This window comes from Pezoporus wallicus, unplaced genomic scaffold, assembly GCF_028554395.1.
Source record: "Pezoporus wallicus isolate ANWC-B61680 ecotype Strahan unplaced genomic scaffold, APGP_CSIRO_Pwel_v1 contig_5261, whole genome shotgun sequence".
Classification (NCBI taxonomy): Eukaryota; Metazoa; Chordata; class Aves; order Psittaciformes; family Psittacidae; genus Pezoporus; species Pezoporus wallicus.
The window spans coordinates 8224952-8239643 of NW_026642423.1; the positions used below are offsets into that span (position 1 = coordinate 8224952).

Consider the following 14692-nt stretch of genomic DNA (forward strand, 5'->3'; position numbering starts at 1 on the left):
TCAAGTCAAGATCCCCACCACACGAACCACTACAAAACTGCCAGAGCTGACATTTTGCTCTGAGACCTAAAGTAAATCCTCGAGATAAGTAACAGAGCAAGTGGGTGTAAAACAACAAACTCCATCACTCTTCTGCACCAGTGACATCTACAGACTGGATTTATACATTTGCTTCTCCTCTCCAGGGCCTCCACATATCCCTGGGATGATGGTGCTGAGCCCATGGTCCTGCATGAGCAGGAATCAGGGAATGAACAGGTTGAGATGAAGGGGTGAAAGAAGAAATATGGTGGCATCACCAGAGCACAGCCTGGGTGTAGTAGGGCTGGGTTTTGGGGAAAGAAACCGAGTTACCTTCAATTCTCTGTTCCCACGTACTAACACTGATAGAGTCTGTAGAGCGCAGTGGCTGTCACTGTGGATCGGTAGCCCCATGCAAATACTGGGCTTAATTTCTGATCCACCTCCAAAACTCTTATCCTTGAGAGAAGTTTTGCCCAGGACCCTTTGAGTCTTCCCCTGGCAGAGAGAGACAGGGAGATGTGGGTAGCTTGTGCTGGCTGCAATTGCTTCAAATCCCAAATTGCTTCAAATCCCAAAAATGGTTGAAGTCACCATTTCAGTAGCTAACCCTTCAACAGATGGGAAACATTGGATTTGTTGAGGTAACCCACAAAATCCCTAGGTGCCTCGGCAAAACAGAGCAGCCCAATGGGAAGGTGGGATGCTGTGCAAGAGGTAGTGGGCAGCATCCTCGCTTGCTCTGCTCCAGGCTCCCCCCTGTACCTTGCACAACATAATCCCTGCTGAGCTGCATTTTAAGCCTCACATGGGTCATTTAAAACAAAATTTCCTCCTTCCAGCTTTCAGGTGCAACAGGCTTTTCTTCTGCAGCCAGGTTCCCCCTCTGCTGTTAACTTTGGCCCTACATAGGAGGCAGTGGGAGCTTGTAAATGGTTTAATTTTGTGCGGGCACCTTCCAGCTGTGATTTATGGCTGTCACATGGAGGAGGGGGTCTGGGACAACAAGGGAAGCTGAGCAGGGCCATGAGATGCTCTCAGAGCAGGCTGTGAGCTCTGAACTTGAGAAGCAAGGAAGCTAAAATGCCCTTTTTGCCACTGGGACAGTATATGAGTTAAAAAGGGACCATAGGCTTGGCCATTGGCCACAGGCAGGTCACAGGTATGACCATGAAGAATGCAGGAGGTGCCGCAGGGCGTGCTCCTGTATCAGCAGAGCCTTGCTTGCAGGACTGATGCTTTGCAAGCCACAGCCAAGGATCTCTCAATTTGTTTCTTATACAAACTAATACAGGTGATGGAAAAGCCCTGTGACAGCTGTTGCAGAACAGTGATCCATGACTGTCCCTTTCACAGGGGCTGGGAGCACTCAGTGCTGATGGACTCCAGCAGTAGAGAAACACAGATGGTTCAAACCTTCAAAAAATTAACTGCTGAGTTCAAGTTCCTACCTGAAAACTCTGGAGTGTGTTTACTCTGGAGTGTGTTTAAATGAAAATGTATAAATATATATTTGAACACAAGCCACTTAGTGGCTTCTTTTTTATATATATATATGTAGAAAAAGACATTCAGCAGCCTTAAAACAGGAAGTTTAAATTTAGCTGGGATTTATCCCTTAGCTGAGTATAGTTCATTCACCCTTTGTATAAAAATAGAGATAATTTTATGCCCGTGAGATACATGCAGAGCAGCTCCACACAGGCAGCAGCTATTCCTGCCACTGCAGCCAGATCTGCTACTCTAGGGGCAGGAGAGCATCTCATGTTGGGCCACGGCAGGGCAGGCAGCAAAGCCATGGAGGCAGCAGTCCCTGTTGCCCCAGAACTCAGTAAGTATCAGCCCATGGTTTATTGCCAAAAACAGATGCTTGGGGAGCAAGCGGCAAACGTGTTTCCTGGCTTGGGCTCATTGAACAGGCAGAGGGAGGATGAGGAGGCAGCAGGAAAGGAGGAAGCTACCACAGCCTGGTCATGCACTCCCCCAGGGAAGGGAATAAACAAAGACTTCAGGCATGCAGAGAACTAGAGATGTCCTTTTTCAGATGTGGTATGAACTCAGGATGAGGAGAGGCACTGATTTCAGCCTGGGTTGTAGAGGAAGAAATAAACTTGCCCTTGATGATAAATAGTACGGGAAACACAGCGGGAAAATGTGGTTCTTTGTGGCCTCCCAGGCTCTGCAAAGCTGTCACCCATCAGGACCTGCCTCCACACTGCCAGCATCCCTCTATCTCCTCTAGGCTTCTTCGGCATCATCTAAAGCACATTTGACCAAGCAATGGAGCAAAATCAAAGCTATAAAAAATATGGTCAATTCGGGCTTCTTCACCACTGGTGTGGAAATCGCTGAGAACAGTGGTTACTTTTCCCCACTCCAGGCAAGCATGGCCACACTCACCCTCCACCACCTCTCTGCCCCTGCAGCCTGCAGTGTCAGTGCTCGCCGCAGCCTGAAGACCAACCTGTGCAAGTGGTGTGACTCCACGCCACCAGCCTGCGAGGAGAAGGTGTGCTACAGCAACTGCAACCTCAACTCCTACTGTGAGGACCCCTATGAGATCTGCGTGGCCATATGGTAAGTGGCAATTCCCTTGTCCAGGTGGGACTTGAGTGAAAAAGGGGTTCGCTGCTCAGCAACTCATGGGAACACACATGTATGTACCCCTACACTTGAATTATTGCCCATTAGAATAATTTCGGACTTTCTCTTCCTCTCCCTTTGACTCTATTATAATTAAAACTACAATTCACAGTAAAAAAAAAAACAAAACAAACCAAACCATTGGTCTGCCCTATACTTAGTACCTGCTTATTTTCTAAATAAATTAAGCATTTAAGTGCCTGACATGGAGTGTGGCAAGTTTGCTCCTGGACCTCTAAAGCCCCATAACCCCCTGAATTTAGCTTTACAAGCTGAACCCAAGGGCAAAACCAGCACCCCTGACGCCCAAAACCATTATGTCCTCCCTCATCAGGCTGGTGAAACCATGGCTCATGCACAGGGGTGCAGCCAAGGCTGTCTCTGTCCAGCACATGGATGTCTGAGCTGGTACCAAAGTGGGGTTTAACCCACTGGGTATAACTCACGTCCTTCCCATCCCCTGGGAAAAGCCCTTTTCTGCTTCTGCAGGAGATACCTGGGAGGGAAACGCAATCTTGCATTTCAGACCATGCATCCGCCACACCATTTGGCCCGGAAGAGAGCCTCCTCCAGCTTTTTGGTCCCCATGAGCAAAACAAACAAACATCCATTTTGGGTCTGCCCAGAGTGATTTTCCTCCTCTTTCCCTTTTAATTTGGCTGCCAAAGTGAAAGCCAGCCAAGCACTTATCACTAGGCTTTATCTCAACCTGCTAATTAGCATGAATGCTGTATGCTCCACTTCCCGGAGGAGTTTGCCTCAACGTAATTGTTGCATTATGGACTTTAAAAGAAAACAAATCACAAACCCAACAAGAAATCCAAACAAGCAAACAAAATCCACCCCCTGCCCTAAATTCCCCTACACACACGGAGAAGCCACCTTAAACCCTGGGTAGGCAATCCAGCACCTTGCTCAATTTTCTCATTGACAGCCTACATGTACAGGAAAAAGCAAGTCCCCCACAGCATAAATCCCCATGCCAGGGAAGCAGTCCCACTGCACAGGATGGCGCTGCACTGTGCATCATGTATTGGATGGGGTGAAGCAGCTGTGGGGTCACAAATAACCTGCCAGCCCTGTAACCTCCTCCCAGCATCTCCCACCCCATTTTAAGATTAAGATCCCTGCAGTCAGGGCTCACCTCCAGGCCAGCCTTGCTTCTCACTGCTCATTTGCAGAGGCATATTTGGATCATATGAATTTGTCTTCTGTGGATATCAGTCATAGGTCCCATGCTCATAAGCAGTGTGCTCATGTCCTGCAGCATGCCCAGCCTGAGCAGCCCACAGAGGAGGTGCTGGAAGCTCCTCTTACAAATTACCTGGAAACCCAAAAAAATGTGAGGAGCACTGAAGCTGGGGGACTTCATCAGGGAGAGGACGACAAATCAGGGTTCTTCCCTCAGCTCTTATGGCTGATTTCCCAGCTGACCTCGAAGGCATTGTGAAACCTCTTCATACCCTCACCTTCCTGCTTTGCACTACTAGGTTGGGAAGCAGAGGCTGTCCCTTGAAAAGTAACTAATGGTTGTAATTTCCTTTGAGTGGTCCCAGGAGTAGCTGCAATGCTTTCTAGCTGCCTGTAGCCCCTGTAGGGCCTGTCATTCCCCATCACACATCCTCACCCAGGGCTGTCCTTCAAACCCAGCCAGTGCTGGGTTATCCTGCCTCCTCTGGGAAAGGCTCCAGAAGCAAGGACCAAACCCTAATGCTCTGCTCCCAGCTCTTAATTACCCACTGACTCTACAAGGCAGGTGCTGATCCTCCCCATAGAAGGGCTGCATCCCAGGTGCATTTCTCTGATGGTGCCTGCAGGGCAGGAGCCAACTGTCCCCACACTGCACGGTATGCCTTGCATGCCGTGCCAGCAGCCCACACTAGCTCCAATCTGGCCCTCCAGGGGTGAGAGGCTCCGTGGTGACGCCAACAACTGCTTCCTAATCCCATTTCCAAGCTCCAGCTCCTTTCAAATGCCATTATCTGCCCCCAAAAAGGACATTCCTGAGCCTACCTGGGCATCTCAGTTTTTGAGAATCACTTTCCTCACCCAGCTTGGTTAACAGTGGTTGGAGACGAAGCCACGGGTCCAGCAAGGACAACTCCGCCATACACCAAAAGAAGGGAGCTCCCAGCACTGGGACGTGGCTGTGCTGGATCCTCTAGCCAAGCCACCTCATCAACATCATTGACCAGCGTTGCCTGAATCCACTTGGAGAGCTGAGGTTTTCTAGCAAAACAAGCACCCTGTGCTTGAGGAATCAGACAACAGCCAGAGCCAAAGCCATCCTTTTGCTCTGCATGTGACACTTTTCCAAAGCTTTAATGGGAACCCAACCTAGGTGCTGCTGAGCAAAAACTGTGACATGTGAGAAGGACGTAACTAACAATGCTCAGCAGCCAGACTAAGAAAAAGCTCTAAGGACATCAACACTCTGGAGCTAGACCTGATGCTGTGAGCCACATTTCAGTGAGTAACTGGAGTTTCATGAACAAGATATTTTGGTAATAAGCCTTGAAATATTTCACCTGTTCTCACTGTATTTGCTGAGTGTCTGTGCACAGTCAAATGCATCACAAGCACAGGGGTATTTTGCATCTCCACTTCAGAAAGGGAAAAAAGTCTCTTCAGAAGTCTTCACCCTGCTGGCTCTGTCTCTCAGCCAATGGGAGGGACATCTCGGTCTTCCCTGGGTGATGTTATGATCATCTCTGACACAGGGGGTGTTAGATGGACCTCAGGAAATACACAATGATTGAAACAAAAAGGGGGAAAAATAACCCCCAAACCCAGCAGGTCTGTCCTTTCCTTTTGAAAAGAACAAATTCCCTAGAAATGCCAAGAAATTACACTTTTACCTGCATCTTAATTACCTAAATGGAAACAAGGAGGAGCTAAGGTTTATTTGCATCCCTAGCGCTCTGCAATCCCAGACACAGTGAAGACTGGGACATCACCAGGTTTCATTTGTACTTGCTCAGTGTCTCAGGCCATGGCATAAATGCAGACAGAGCCCCGTGGTTGGGGAATTGTATCGCGTTCACGTTATAATTTGGTAGCTCCAAAGGTCAAGCCATTTCTAGAAATAGCCCCAACCGGCAACTGAAGGGCTCTACTGCCGCAGGTTGCTGGAGGCAGGAGCAAATGGTCCTGCAATGACAGGGCATGACAACCAGCAATTAGTCCAGAGAGAACCCGGGGTGAGATGGCTTTTACCCATTCCACCTGCGCACACAGGTTGAGGGAAGCAGAAGGGAGCACCAGCCAAGTGGTCACTGGTAGGCAGGCATTTTGGCCCTCACATTTCCCCAGTAGAAGTGAAATTTGGGCGGTAGAGACTCCAACCCCTGCTGAGGCAGAGATGTTACAGCTTGTATCGCAACAGAAGTGACATACAAGGTAGGACCCTCATTTTGGAAGGTTGTCATAGGATCATGCAGCCCCAAACCTGCTGGCCTAGCACTTGGTGCTAGTAAAAGAGAAATTTTGCCCTGGGGCACTCAGTCTTAGGGTTGGCACTACCCAATCCAAGGTGTGATTATGAACTGGTGAATTCTACTGGAAACAATCAGAGCTTCTGGCTCACATCCTACTATTGGCATGAGCTAAACATTTCTCTTCTCAATATTTGGAAGAGACAAAGAGCTTTAACAAAGCCCCTCCAAAGCATGTGTAATTAAAACTATACCAGAACCACTGCAAACAAGTCATCCCCTACACAGATTTGCTTAAAACAAATGATCTTAAACCCAGGTTTAAGATGACATGCAGGTGACACAAAGGCTGAACAGCAAGACTAATGTTTTGTTGGTTCATTTGGCACATGCAGGAGACAGGACAACGAGAGCATCAGGATCAGCACGCTCTGCCACAACCCCCACCGCCCCATTGAAAACCTCATGGTCCCCAACTACAATACCTCGCACTGCATCATGACCCATCAGCCCAGTGAGGAAGGGATCATCTACATCTGTGGCTGCGTAGACGAGCAGGAGTGCAACGATAAACTCATCTTTGAAAACCACACCAATGGCGAGTACTTTTGTTAATGTTATTTATGGGGGGAGAAGCACCCAACGCTAATGACAACTTGTATTTCCAACAGAGTAGGAAGTGTGATGCCAGAAAGACCTCTTTCAGTATTTTCTTTGACCTCCTTTTGTGAAAACTAGGTAAAATTTTTACCCCGTTCCTGAGCCCAGTATTTTGGATGTGGCTAAACCATCCCCCCAGCAATGCCTCCAGCCTTGGCCTGGAAACATCAGGTGATGGAAAATCCACTGTATCTCTCAGTAGGCTGTGCCCTTCAGTGCAAGGCGAATCAGCCGGGGAACCTGAAAGCTGACGCAACCCAGCGTGAGTCAATGCTCTGAAAGCTTTAAATAAATCCTGTTGGAGCAAATCCTGCCCGGCACACCCACAGGAACTGCTGGTGTCTGCCATGGCTGCAACCCAAAAAGGTGGACAGAGCCGCCCTGGTGCTGCACACACACGTAAGCACGGCCTGGCACACTCGTAGATGCTTTTGCAGATGGCTGGAGATCCAACAGGAGCTGTAAATCCACACAAGGGAAAACTAAAAGGCAGCTCGTTTCTGTACCTTAGGAGGGTCGTATACTTTGGAAATGCTTTCAGCAAGATCCTGAGCCTCTGGGGGTTTGTCCAAGCCTCCCTAACTCCAAATGGATGAGGTTTATCTAAGTGCCCATCAGGAATCTGACCTGTAACAAAAGCAAAGTGAAACCCCTCCAATTTTCCATAATTACAGAACAATGAGATGCTGAAAATGAGCCTAAGCAGACCCTGCAAGTCTGCGGCATAACTTCTCCTGCAATGCAAGGAAAAAAGTAAAAATCACATAAAATGCAAATTCTCAGAACAAACAAGCCACTCTTAATGAAGGCAATGATGCTAAATTTGGCAGTTCTTTGCCGCTTCCTGAGCCAAACATAACAGGTACACACACTTCTAAGGAAAGATAGTCAAATCCCAGAGCCGATGCTGGGATATATAATTTCACACAGAAATGACAACTGGCTCATTGGAAATGCCGCCCCCTCCGAAGGCTTGCACAAACAGCCGCCTCCTCCCAGCCGGCACGCGAAGTGCTGCGAGAGCAGTGCAGGCCTTAAGCAATTATCTCCTCCTGGTGTGGTTTGTGGGGCCAGCTTGGCAAGCCCCACACTCAGAGACTCCAGCATTTACATCCTTTTTGTCTGCTTTAAGGGATCATTTGCATCTTAAATATTAACTTAGGGTCATCTTCAGCGGTACAGACAACTGCTGAGCAGAGAAATATCCAATACAGATGAGCACTTCTCCGGCAGCTGAAGCAGGCAGATTGTTTTCCCATTTCCCTATTTCTTAAGCCCTGCTTCTATATTTGGGCTGCTGGGTGGCACGGCCCTAGCACCAGGGCTGCAGGGGACCGCATCAGAACTCAGAGACCACCCTAACGAACATGCCAAAGCACCATCTCCTAAAGCCATACAAGCAGAAGCCTGGTGGACACCTTGAGATGCTGGGTAGGGTTGAGCATGCAGAGACCTCTTCACCCCTGCACCAGCTCAGCCTAGCACTGGAGGTCCATCTCCCCTCAGCAGGGATGGAAAAACCCACGCAGCAGTGCTCAACAAAGCATGGGTTTCTAGACCTGTGGTAATCATCAGAGCAACTATCTTTGTTCTCTGTAAAAGGAGTCAAGCCATGCTGCAACCCCTCCCTATCAAAGGGCTGTGCATCAGGAAGAGACATCCTCATGAAGGAATTTGCTGAAGTTGTGTTAACTTCCCCTTTTCGGGTCTCGTGCATGCAACTCCCTTAAAAACATCTTCTATTTCTTTAGAGTTTCAAAGATGGGATCTTAAGTATTGGGTAAATCCATCGAAGCAGTAGGTGATATCCAGGCGTAATGCTTTCCAAGATAAACATATTCCTGAGTTAGTTATTGATTTATATCAGTTTAGGTTGATCTTGTGGTTTAAACCTGATGCCTGTTTTAGAAACGCTTTCACAGCCTCGCAGAAATTAGCTGCAGCACATTTTTTTGAAATTTGCCAAGGAAAATAGCTAAACGCTCTGTTTTTCCAGAACCTGAATTATGATCTGCACACACTGAGGTCAAGCAGCGAGAGTTCTGCTTATGGAATGATTCTTATCCCTCTTCCCCTGGGTTATTATACTTGGCAGAAAAACCTCTGACTAAGATTTTACTTGAATATCTCTACTGAAGTCAGCATGTTTATTCCAGGAATTGCGAACATCAAAAGATCGAACAATTATATGTTGTGCGAGGGTTATGGCTTTGTGTGTGTGTGCCCTCCTCCCCCCCAAAATGATCTGAAGGTTGACAGGGGTTTAAAAGAAATGAAACAAAAGCAGCCATGCCTGGTCGGTTGAAGGGGATTGGCGGTGTAATATGGCAAGGAAGGAGATGCCAACACTGGCAAACAGAACCGCAGTAATGCTCCTTTACGTTAATTATTGTGCAAAGCATCCCATGCTCCCCTGGGCTTGGGGGTCCTGTGCACTCCCAGGCCTCAGCATCACCCCTGGCTCTCTGTGCACCACAGGGGTCCAGCAAGGCTCCGACAACAAAACCTCTCATAGATTTCCTCTGTTTGAGCTTTACCTCAGCTTTATCACTGCTATTTCTGCCTCAATTCCCCTTGCTGTGAGCACAAGCGTCACTTAGAAGCCACCAAAAGGCAACTGAGCCATTTTGGCAATGGCAGCAGGGTCTCCCATGCTGCACTGCCCAGCCCAAGTAATGCTGGCCTGCATCCTGCCCTTCACTTGATATACAGAGCTAAATTTGTGACCTAACAGCCTACTTCTTTGTCAGGATGGGTTTGTGTGCAGCATGCATTGTAGCCCTGCAAAGGGCTGCGCTTCGTTAATAGCTTCACCTATTTTCCTCCTCTTCATGATGAAAAGGAGCTGTTGCAGACCCATGGTGGCAACATCCTCACCTTTGCTCTCCTCCTCCCCTCAGGCTACTCCATGCTGCAGAGCAAAGAGGTGATCCCAGTGGCCGCCATCAGCCTCCTGCCCCCACTGCTGGTGGCGGTGATGATCACGGTGATATTTTACCTCTGCCGCACACAGAAGCGGCGCAAGAGAACCAAGGCATGGGGTGGGAAACCGGGACAGCCCCCGGCACTGCTGGAGGCAGGGAGGTCTGCTGAGCGGGAGGAGAAGTTGTCCGTGCTGATGGATGAGAGCCCAACCAGCGCCAACCCTACCTGTGCCAGCAGCCGCCCCGCTGAGCTGCTCCCCATCGAGCTGGATGAGATGGTGGGCAAAGGTCAGTTCGCGGAGGTGTGGAGGGCCAAGCTGAGCCATAGCCGCTCAGGGCAGTACGAAACAGTGGCCGTGAAGATCTTCCCCTGTGAGGAGTACTCCTCCTGGAAGAATGAGAGTCAGATCTTCACTGACACCAGCCTCAAGCATGACAGTGTCCTGCGGTTCCTCACTGCTGAGGACCGGGGCATGGGGCCCCGCCGTGAGTACTGGCTCATCACTGCTTACCACAGCCGGGGCAACCTCAAGGACTACCTCTCCCACCACATCCTGAGCTGGATGGACCTGCAGAAGATGGCAGGCTCCCTGGTGAGTGGGGTGGCTCACCTCCACAGTGATTACACCGCCTGCGGCAGGCCGAAAATCCCCATCGCCCACAGGGACATCAAAAGCACAAATGTCCTGGTGAAGAATGAGCAGGAGTGTGTGCTCTGTGACTTTGGCATTGCCATACGCCTTGACCCTTCCCTGACGGTGGATGACTTTGCCAACAGTGGGCAGGCAAGTACGGTCCCCTGGAGAAGAACGTTTGCAAAGCTACCCTCTTTGCCCCTGGATCAAAGCCCTTGCCCACCCCTGCTAATGCCTCTCTCCTCTTTATGGGCAGGTGGGCACCGCCAGGTACATGGCCCCAGAGGTCCTGGAGTCCAGAGTGAACCTGGAAGACTTGGAGTCTTTCAAGCAGATGGATGTCTACTCTATGGCCCTTGTTCTGTGGGAAATGGCTTCCAGATGTGAAGTGGTAGGAGGTAGGAGCATCACACTGGGGTTTCCACACACCTTTTTGCTCCCTTTCTCCACATACAGAGATGTGGCTCACCCCCATGTCCCCACCAATGGCATGAGATCTGGTCTGGGGTGGCTCGGGTCTCTGCAGGACTTCTAAGAGCTGATGGCAAATCCTCCCCCATAGCTGTCTTCCCTGTGTGCCATGACTTGAGGGGGCTGGCTCAGTGGGAAAGAAGCAGGATGGGACCCTAGGGGGTCATCTGGTCCAGCCCCTGCTCAGAGCCGGCTGGCCACCAAGTCACATCTGAGCCAGTGCCAGCAATCCAAAGCAAACCAAGCAGGAGGAGCCAAAGGTGCCTCCCCCTCCCTGGCCACAAGCACTTTTCTTTCAGAAAACACAAGAGTTTATATTGCAAGGAGGACTCACAAACTCCAGCCTCTGACAGAGCCACAGCCTGGCATCTGAACTCGCATGTAGCAAAACATTTAACTAACTGCCCTGCTGTTAGCTCCCACCTGCCCTTCTGCCTGCTCCCCTTTCCTTTTTAGCTCTCTCCAGTTCCTTCCCTACCCCACCTACTCGCAATACAGGCCCATGGACCTGCAGGAAGCTCCAGACCTTGGGGAGATAGCTGCCCCAGCTGCCCTGCATGCCCCATGCTTTGCAGTGGGAGACCCTTGCCTGGCTCAGATACTCCATGCATCTTTTGCTCATGAGCCAGTGTCCTGGACAATTCCCTTCCCACTCTCATTTCACCTACATTTGCATCCCGGCAGGAGCTGGCAGAAAAGAGGATAGCCTCTCATTTCTGCAACAGGGAGCTTCTCCGTGGCCTCCCAAGACATGGGATTGCTCTTCAGGAAGGGCCATTTCCCTTCTAGCTTGATCCATGCCTACAGCAGGAATCTGGATGCTGGTACTGTAGTCATCTCTCCGATCTTTCACCAGCACAACACATTTTTAGAGTTCAAAATATGTCTCAAAGACAGACCAAGACCTTTGTAGCGTGACTCTTGGGTTCTGGAAGGTGGTCGGATGCTTCCTCGATCCTGTATCTAAAAACAAACTCTACATGAAAACCCAGCACTATGTTCCTGTGTTCAGATTCTAAATTGTTTCCAGATCTGTTTATTTTTGCAGACTGATAAAAACAAATTTATTCTCATCTGGTGGACCATACCAAAGCAAAGCAGTGAATCCATTAAAAGCATCCTGTAATGCAGATCTTGCTTCCTTGCAGAGGTAAAGAATTACGAGCTGCCTTTTGGGTCTAAAGTCCAGGAGCAGCCCTGCGTGGACACCATGAGGGACATTGTGCTGCATGGCAGAGGGCGACCCGAGATCCCGAGCAGCTGGCTAGTGCATCAGGTAAGGTGGGATTAGCTGGTTCAGAAAAAAAGCTGCCCACATTGCACCACTTCAATAAACCAGCCTGAAAAATGACTGAAGTTGTAATCAAAGCAAAAGCAGGCAGAACTCCTGGGCCCCACTTCCAGCTCCATTTGGGCTTACCTGCGTAAGCCCCACTACACCCATTTCCCTGGGGTATAAAAGACACCAGCCACAGGTACAGCAAAATTTACTGATCAATAGCCACAATTAGAAAGTGTTACGAATGCCAAGTAACGTTATCCTGAAGATAACTGCAAAATGGAGCACTTTGGTGAAGAATCTTCTCATGAAAGAGTGAATCACTTGAATCCACCCCACTTCTCCCCTAAGCACCGTATCCAGAAAGCTCTAGCTCAGAAAACATGCAGTCCCTCACACAAAACCATCTCCCAGCGGGGACAGAGGGGAGGAAGGTGCATCCAGCCTTCTGCCTGCTTGGCTGGGAGGGTTTCAAGCTCAAGCTCATGACAGGTCATGACTTGGCATGTGAGAAGAAAGCCTTCCACTTCTACAAGCAAAAGCAAAACTGGAAGCATCTCCCACAGGTGAAACAGCCAGGAAACACACATGAAGCTAAGAGCAGGGAACCTGCTAGGTTCAAGTCTTGCCAAGGGGAAGTCTTACAGCAGCAACAAGATGTGCTCTATTAAAACCATCCACAAGCACACCCAGACCAGCCAGCTCCAGAAACATAGCTTTCTCCTGGCCCTGACAAGTCCTCTCTTCCCCATGTCCAGTACTTTCTTCCAGCCATTTGGGACACAGGGGTAACAGGCACACTGACTGCAATTCCCTAATCTTCCCAACTTTAGTACTGCTTAAATCTCATGTCCTGTGGAAAAACACCATACACTGATCAGCAGTTCAGCGCATCTGAATACCAAGCTGAAACATTGAGCCTGCTGGCTCACATAGCCTTGCAGCATTCAGTGCTTCATTTTGCAGTGTCCACCCGTAAAACAGACTGCTGCTGCTTCCACTCTGCCCGTGTTGCACATAAAGCCTAGCTTTTCAAAAGGAAAGATGCAACTTCATGATCTTAGGAGGCCACGTGTTCCCTACAATATCTCCTCCCAAAACTGTTAGTTCAAAGACCCACAACTGACCTGACTGACTAAAGCCGCAAACAGCATCAAATGAATCTGCGGTTTTTGCTGGGCCACCAGTGAGTTTGTCAGTCTGAATTTCACCTGACCTTTTCCCTTGATGAAGGCAAATACAGGAACTTCAATCAGCACTGCTACAGCCTTCGAGTATTCATCTTGGACATTCACCTCCCAAGGTCTCTGATAAATTTTGAAACCACAGGAAAAATACAGTGCCTGGGTTGTCAAAAAGCACATTCTGATAGTGCCTGACCCTAACTGTGCCATTTGCTGAGCTGAAGAAAGGCTGACTGCAGTCTCCACTGAGAAATAACATTGCTGTAGTTGGGTTGGTCTAGCACATAAACAGAGCAAGGCTTTAAGGTAGTAACTTTCATGAGACCACCTGATGTTCAGTAGGGAAGAGGAACAGAAAAGCTACATTGTGCTCCTGAAAGCCTGCCTCTGACTAATCTTAGGTGACCTAACAAACATCTCCTTACAATCCTGGCTTTACATGGTTTTCCACGCATTTTGCAACTGGTCTCCCCAGGATCAGGCATGGGGCAGCACCATCTGCTGGGAAGCAGCAGAAAGCCACCGCTCTGTCACTCCTGAGGTCAATGGCTTCATGTGAGAGGGAGCACTGGGTGACACCAAGAAAGGCTGACATCAAGAAAGGGTGACAAATTGCTCACCTGAAGGGGAAGCTCCCACAGATGTTACCACCAACAAAAATAAGTTTGATGCAGAGCACCAAATGCTAGTTCCACATTTCAACCATCAGAATCACTCTCAGACAAATTAGGACCTACATTGTTGGGCACGGTTTAAGATTTTCAGCAAACATAAGCATTAATTCCCCCAACAGAGCTGACTCACCCAGCTTGCTCCCCATCAGCAGCTCCAGGGCAACTGCTTGCAAGGCTGCACAATAAAACTAACTGAAGAAATGCATCTCCAAAGTTCTCCCAGATAACTTATGAACACCTTAAGCCCATGCTTCTACCTCGCTTCCCACCCCATCACACTGAAATAAAAAAAAAAACCAAAAGTGATTATTTAGGCCAGGTAAGTTCCTGGATCTGGTTCATGAAACAGCTGAATAGACTCTTGTACCGGCACAACCGAAGGGCTGGTGTAGGACAAGAAGGAGCAGTGGGAGCTTAAGTCAATATTGCGCTAAAAATACTCTTTTAAAACTCAGCATTCTTCGGAATGTTGGAAAATCTGAGATATTGAATATAAACCCCAAACTAAGTCCACTTTGTGAGCAAATCAAGACATTCCAGTTGTACCATTCAAAAGAGCACCATTGTTACTTACAAGGCAAACTGAAAATAGATGTCATGACTTCAAGGCAAAATAAGCAAAGGATACCTAATGACTAAACCATATGACAGTGCCATGTTCTGTTTGAGAAAAGGCTTATTTTAAAAGCTTCAGCTAAGCTAGCTCATTTTTGCATTTTAATCAATTACCCTCAAATCCTTCCAACTAAGCTAATAAATGAGTGATG

The 14692-nt window shown here is 48.8% G+C and overlaps 1 protein-coding gene across 1 annotated transcript in view; it reads left to right on the forward strand.

Annotated features, from left to right (window-relative positions):
- Nucleotides 1–14692, forward strand: part of LOC130610317 (TGF-beta receptor type-2-like) — a 34447-nt gene that overhangs the window by 18087 nt on the left and 1668 nt on the right. The window contains 5 exon segments of the mRNA XM_057430087.1: nucleotides 2448–2598; nucleotides 6494–6696; nucleotides 9659–10467; nucleotides 10574–10715; nucleotides 11937–12064. Of these exon segments, the coding sequence (XP_057286070.1) occupies nucleotides 2448–2598; nucleotides 6494–6696; nucleotides 9659–10467; nucleotides 10574–10715; nucleotides 11937–12064 (1433 nt within the window).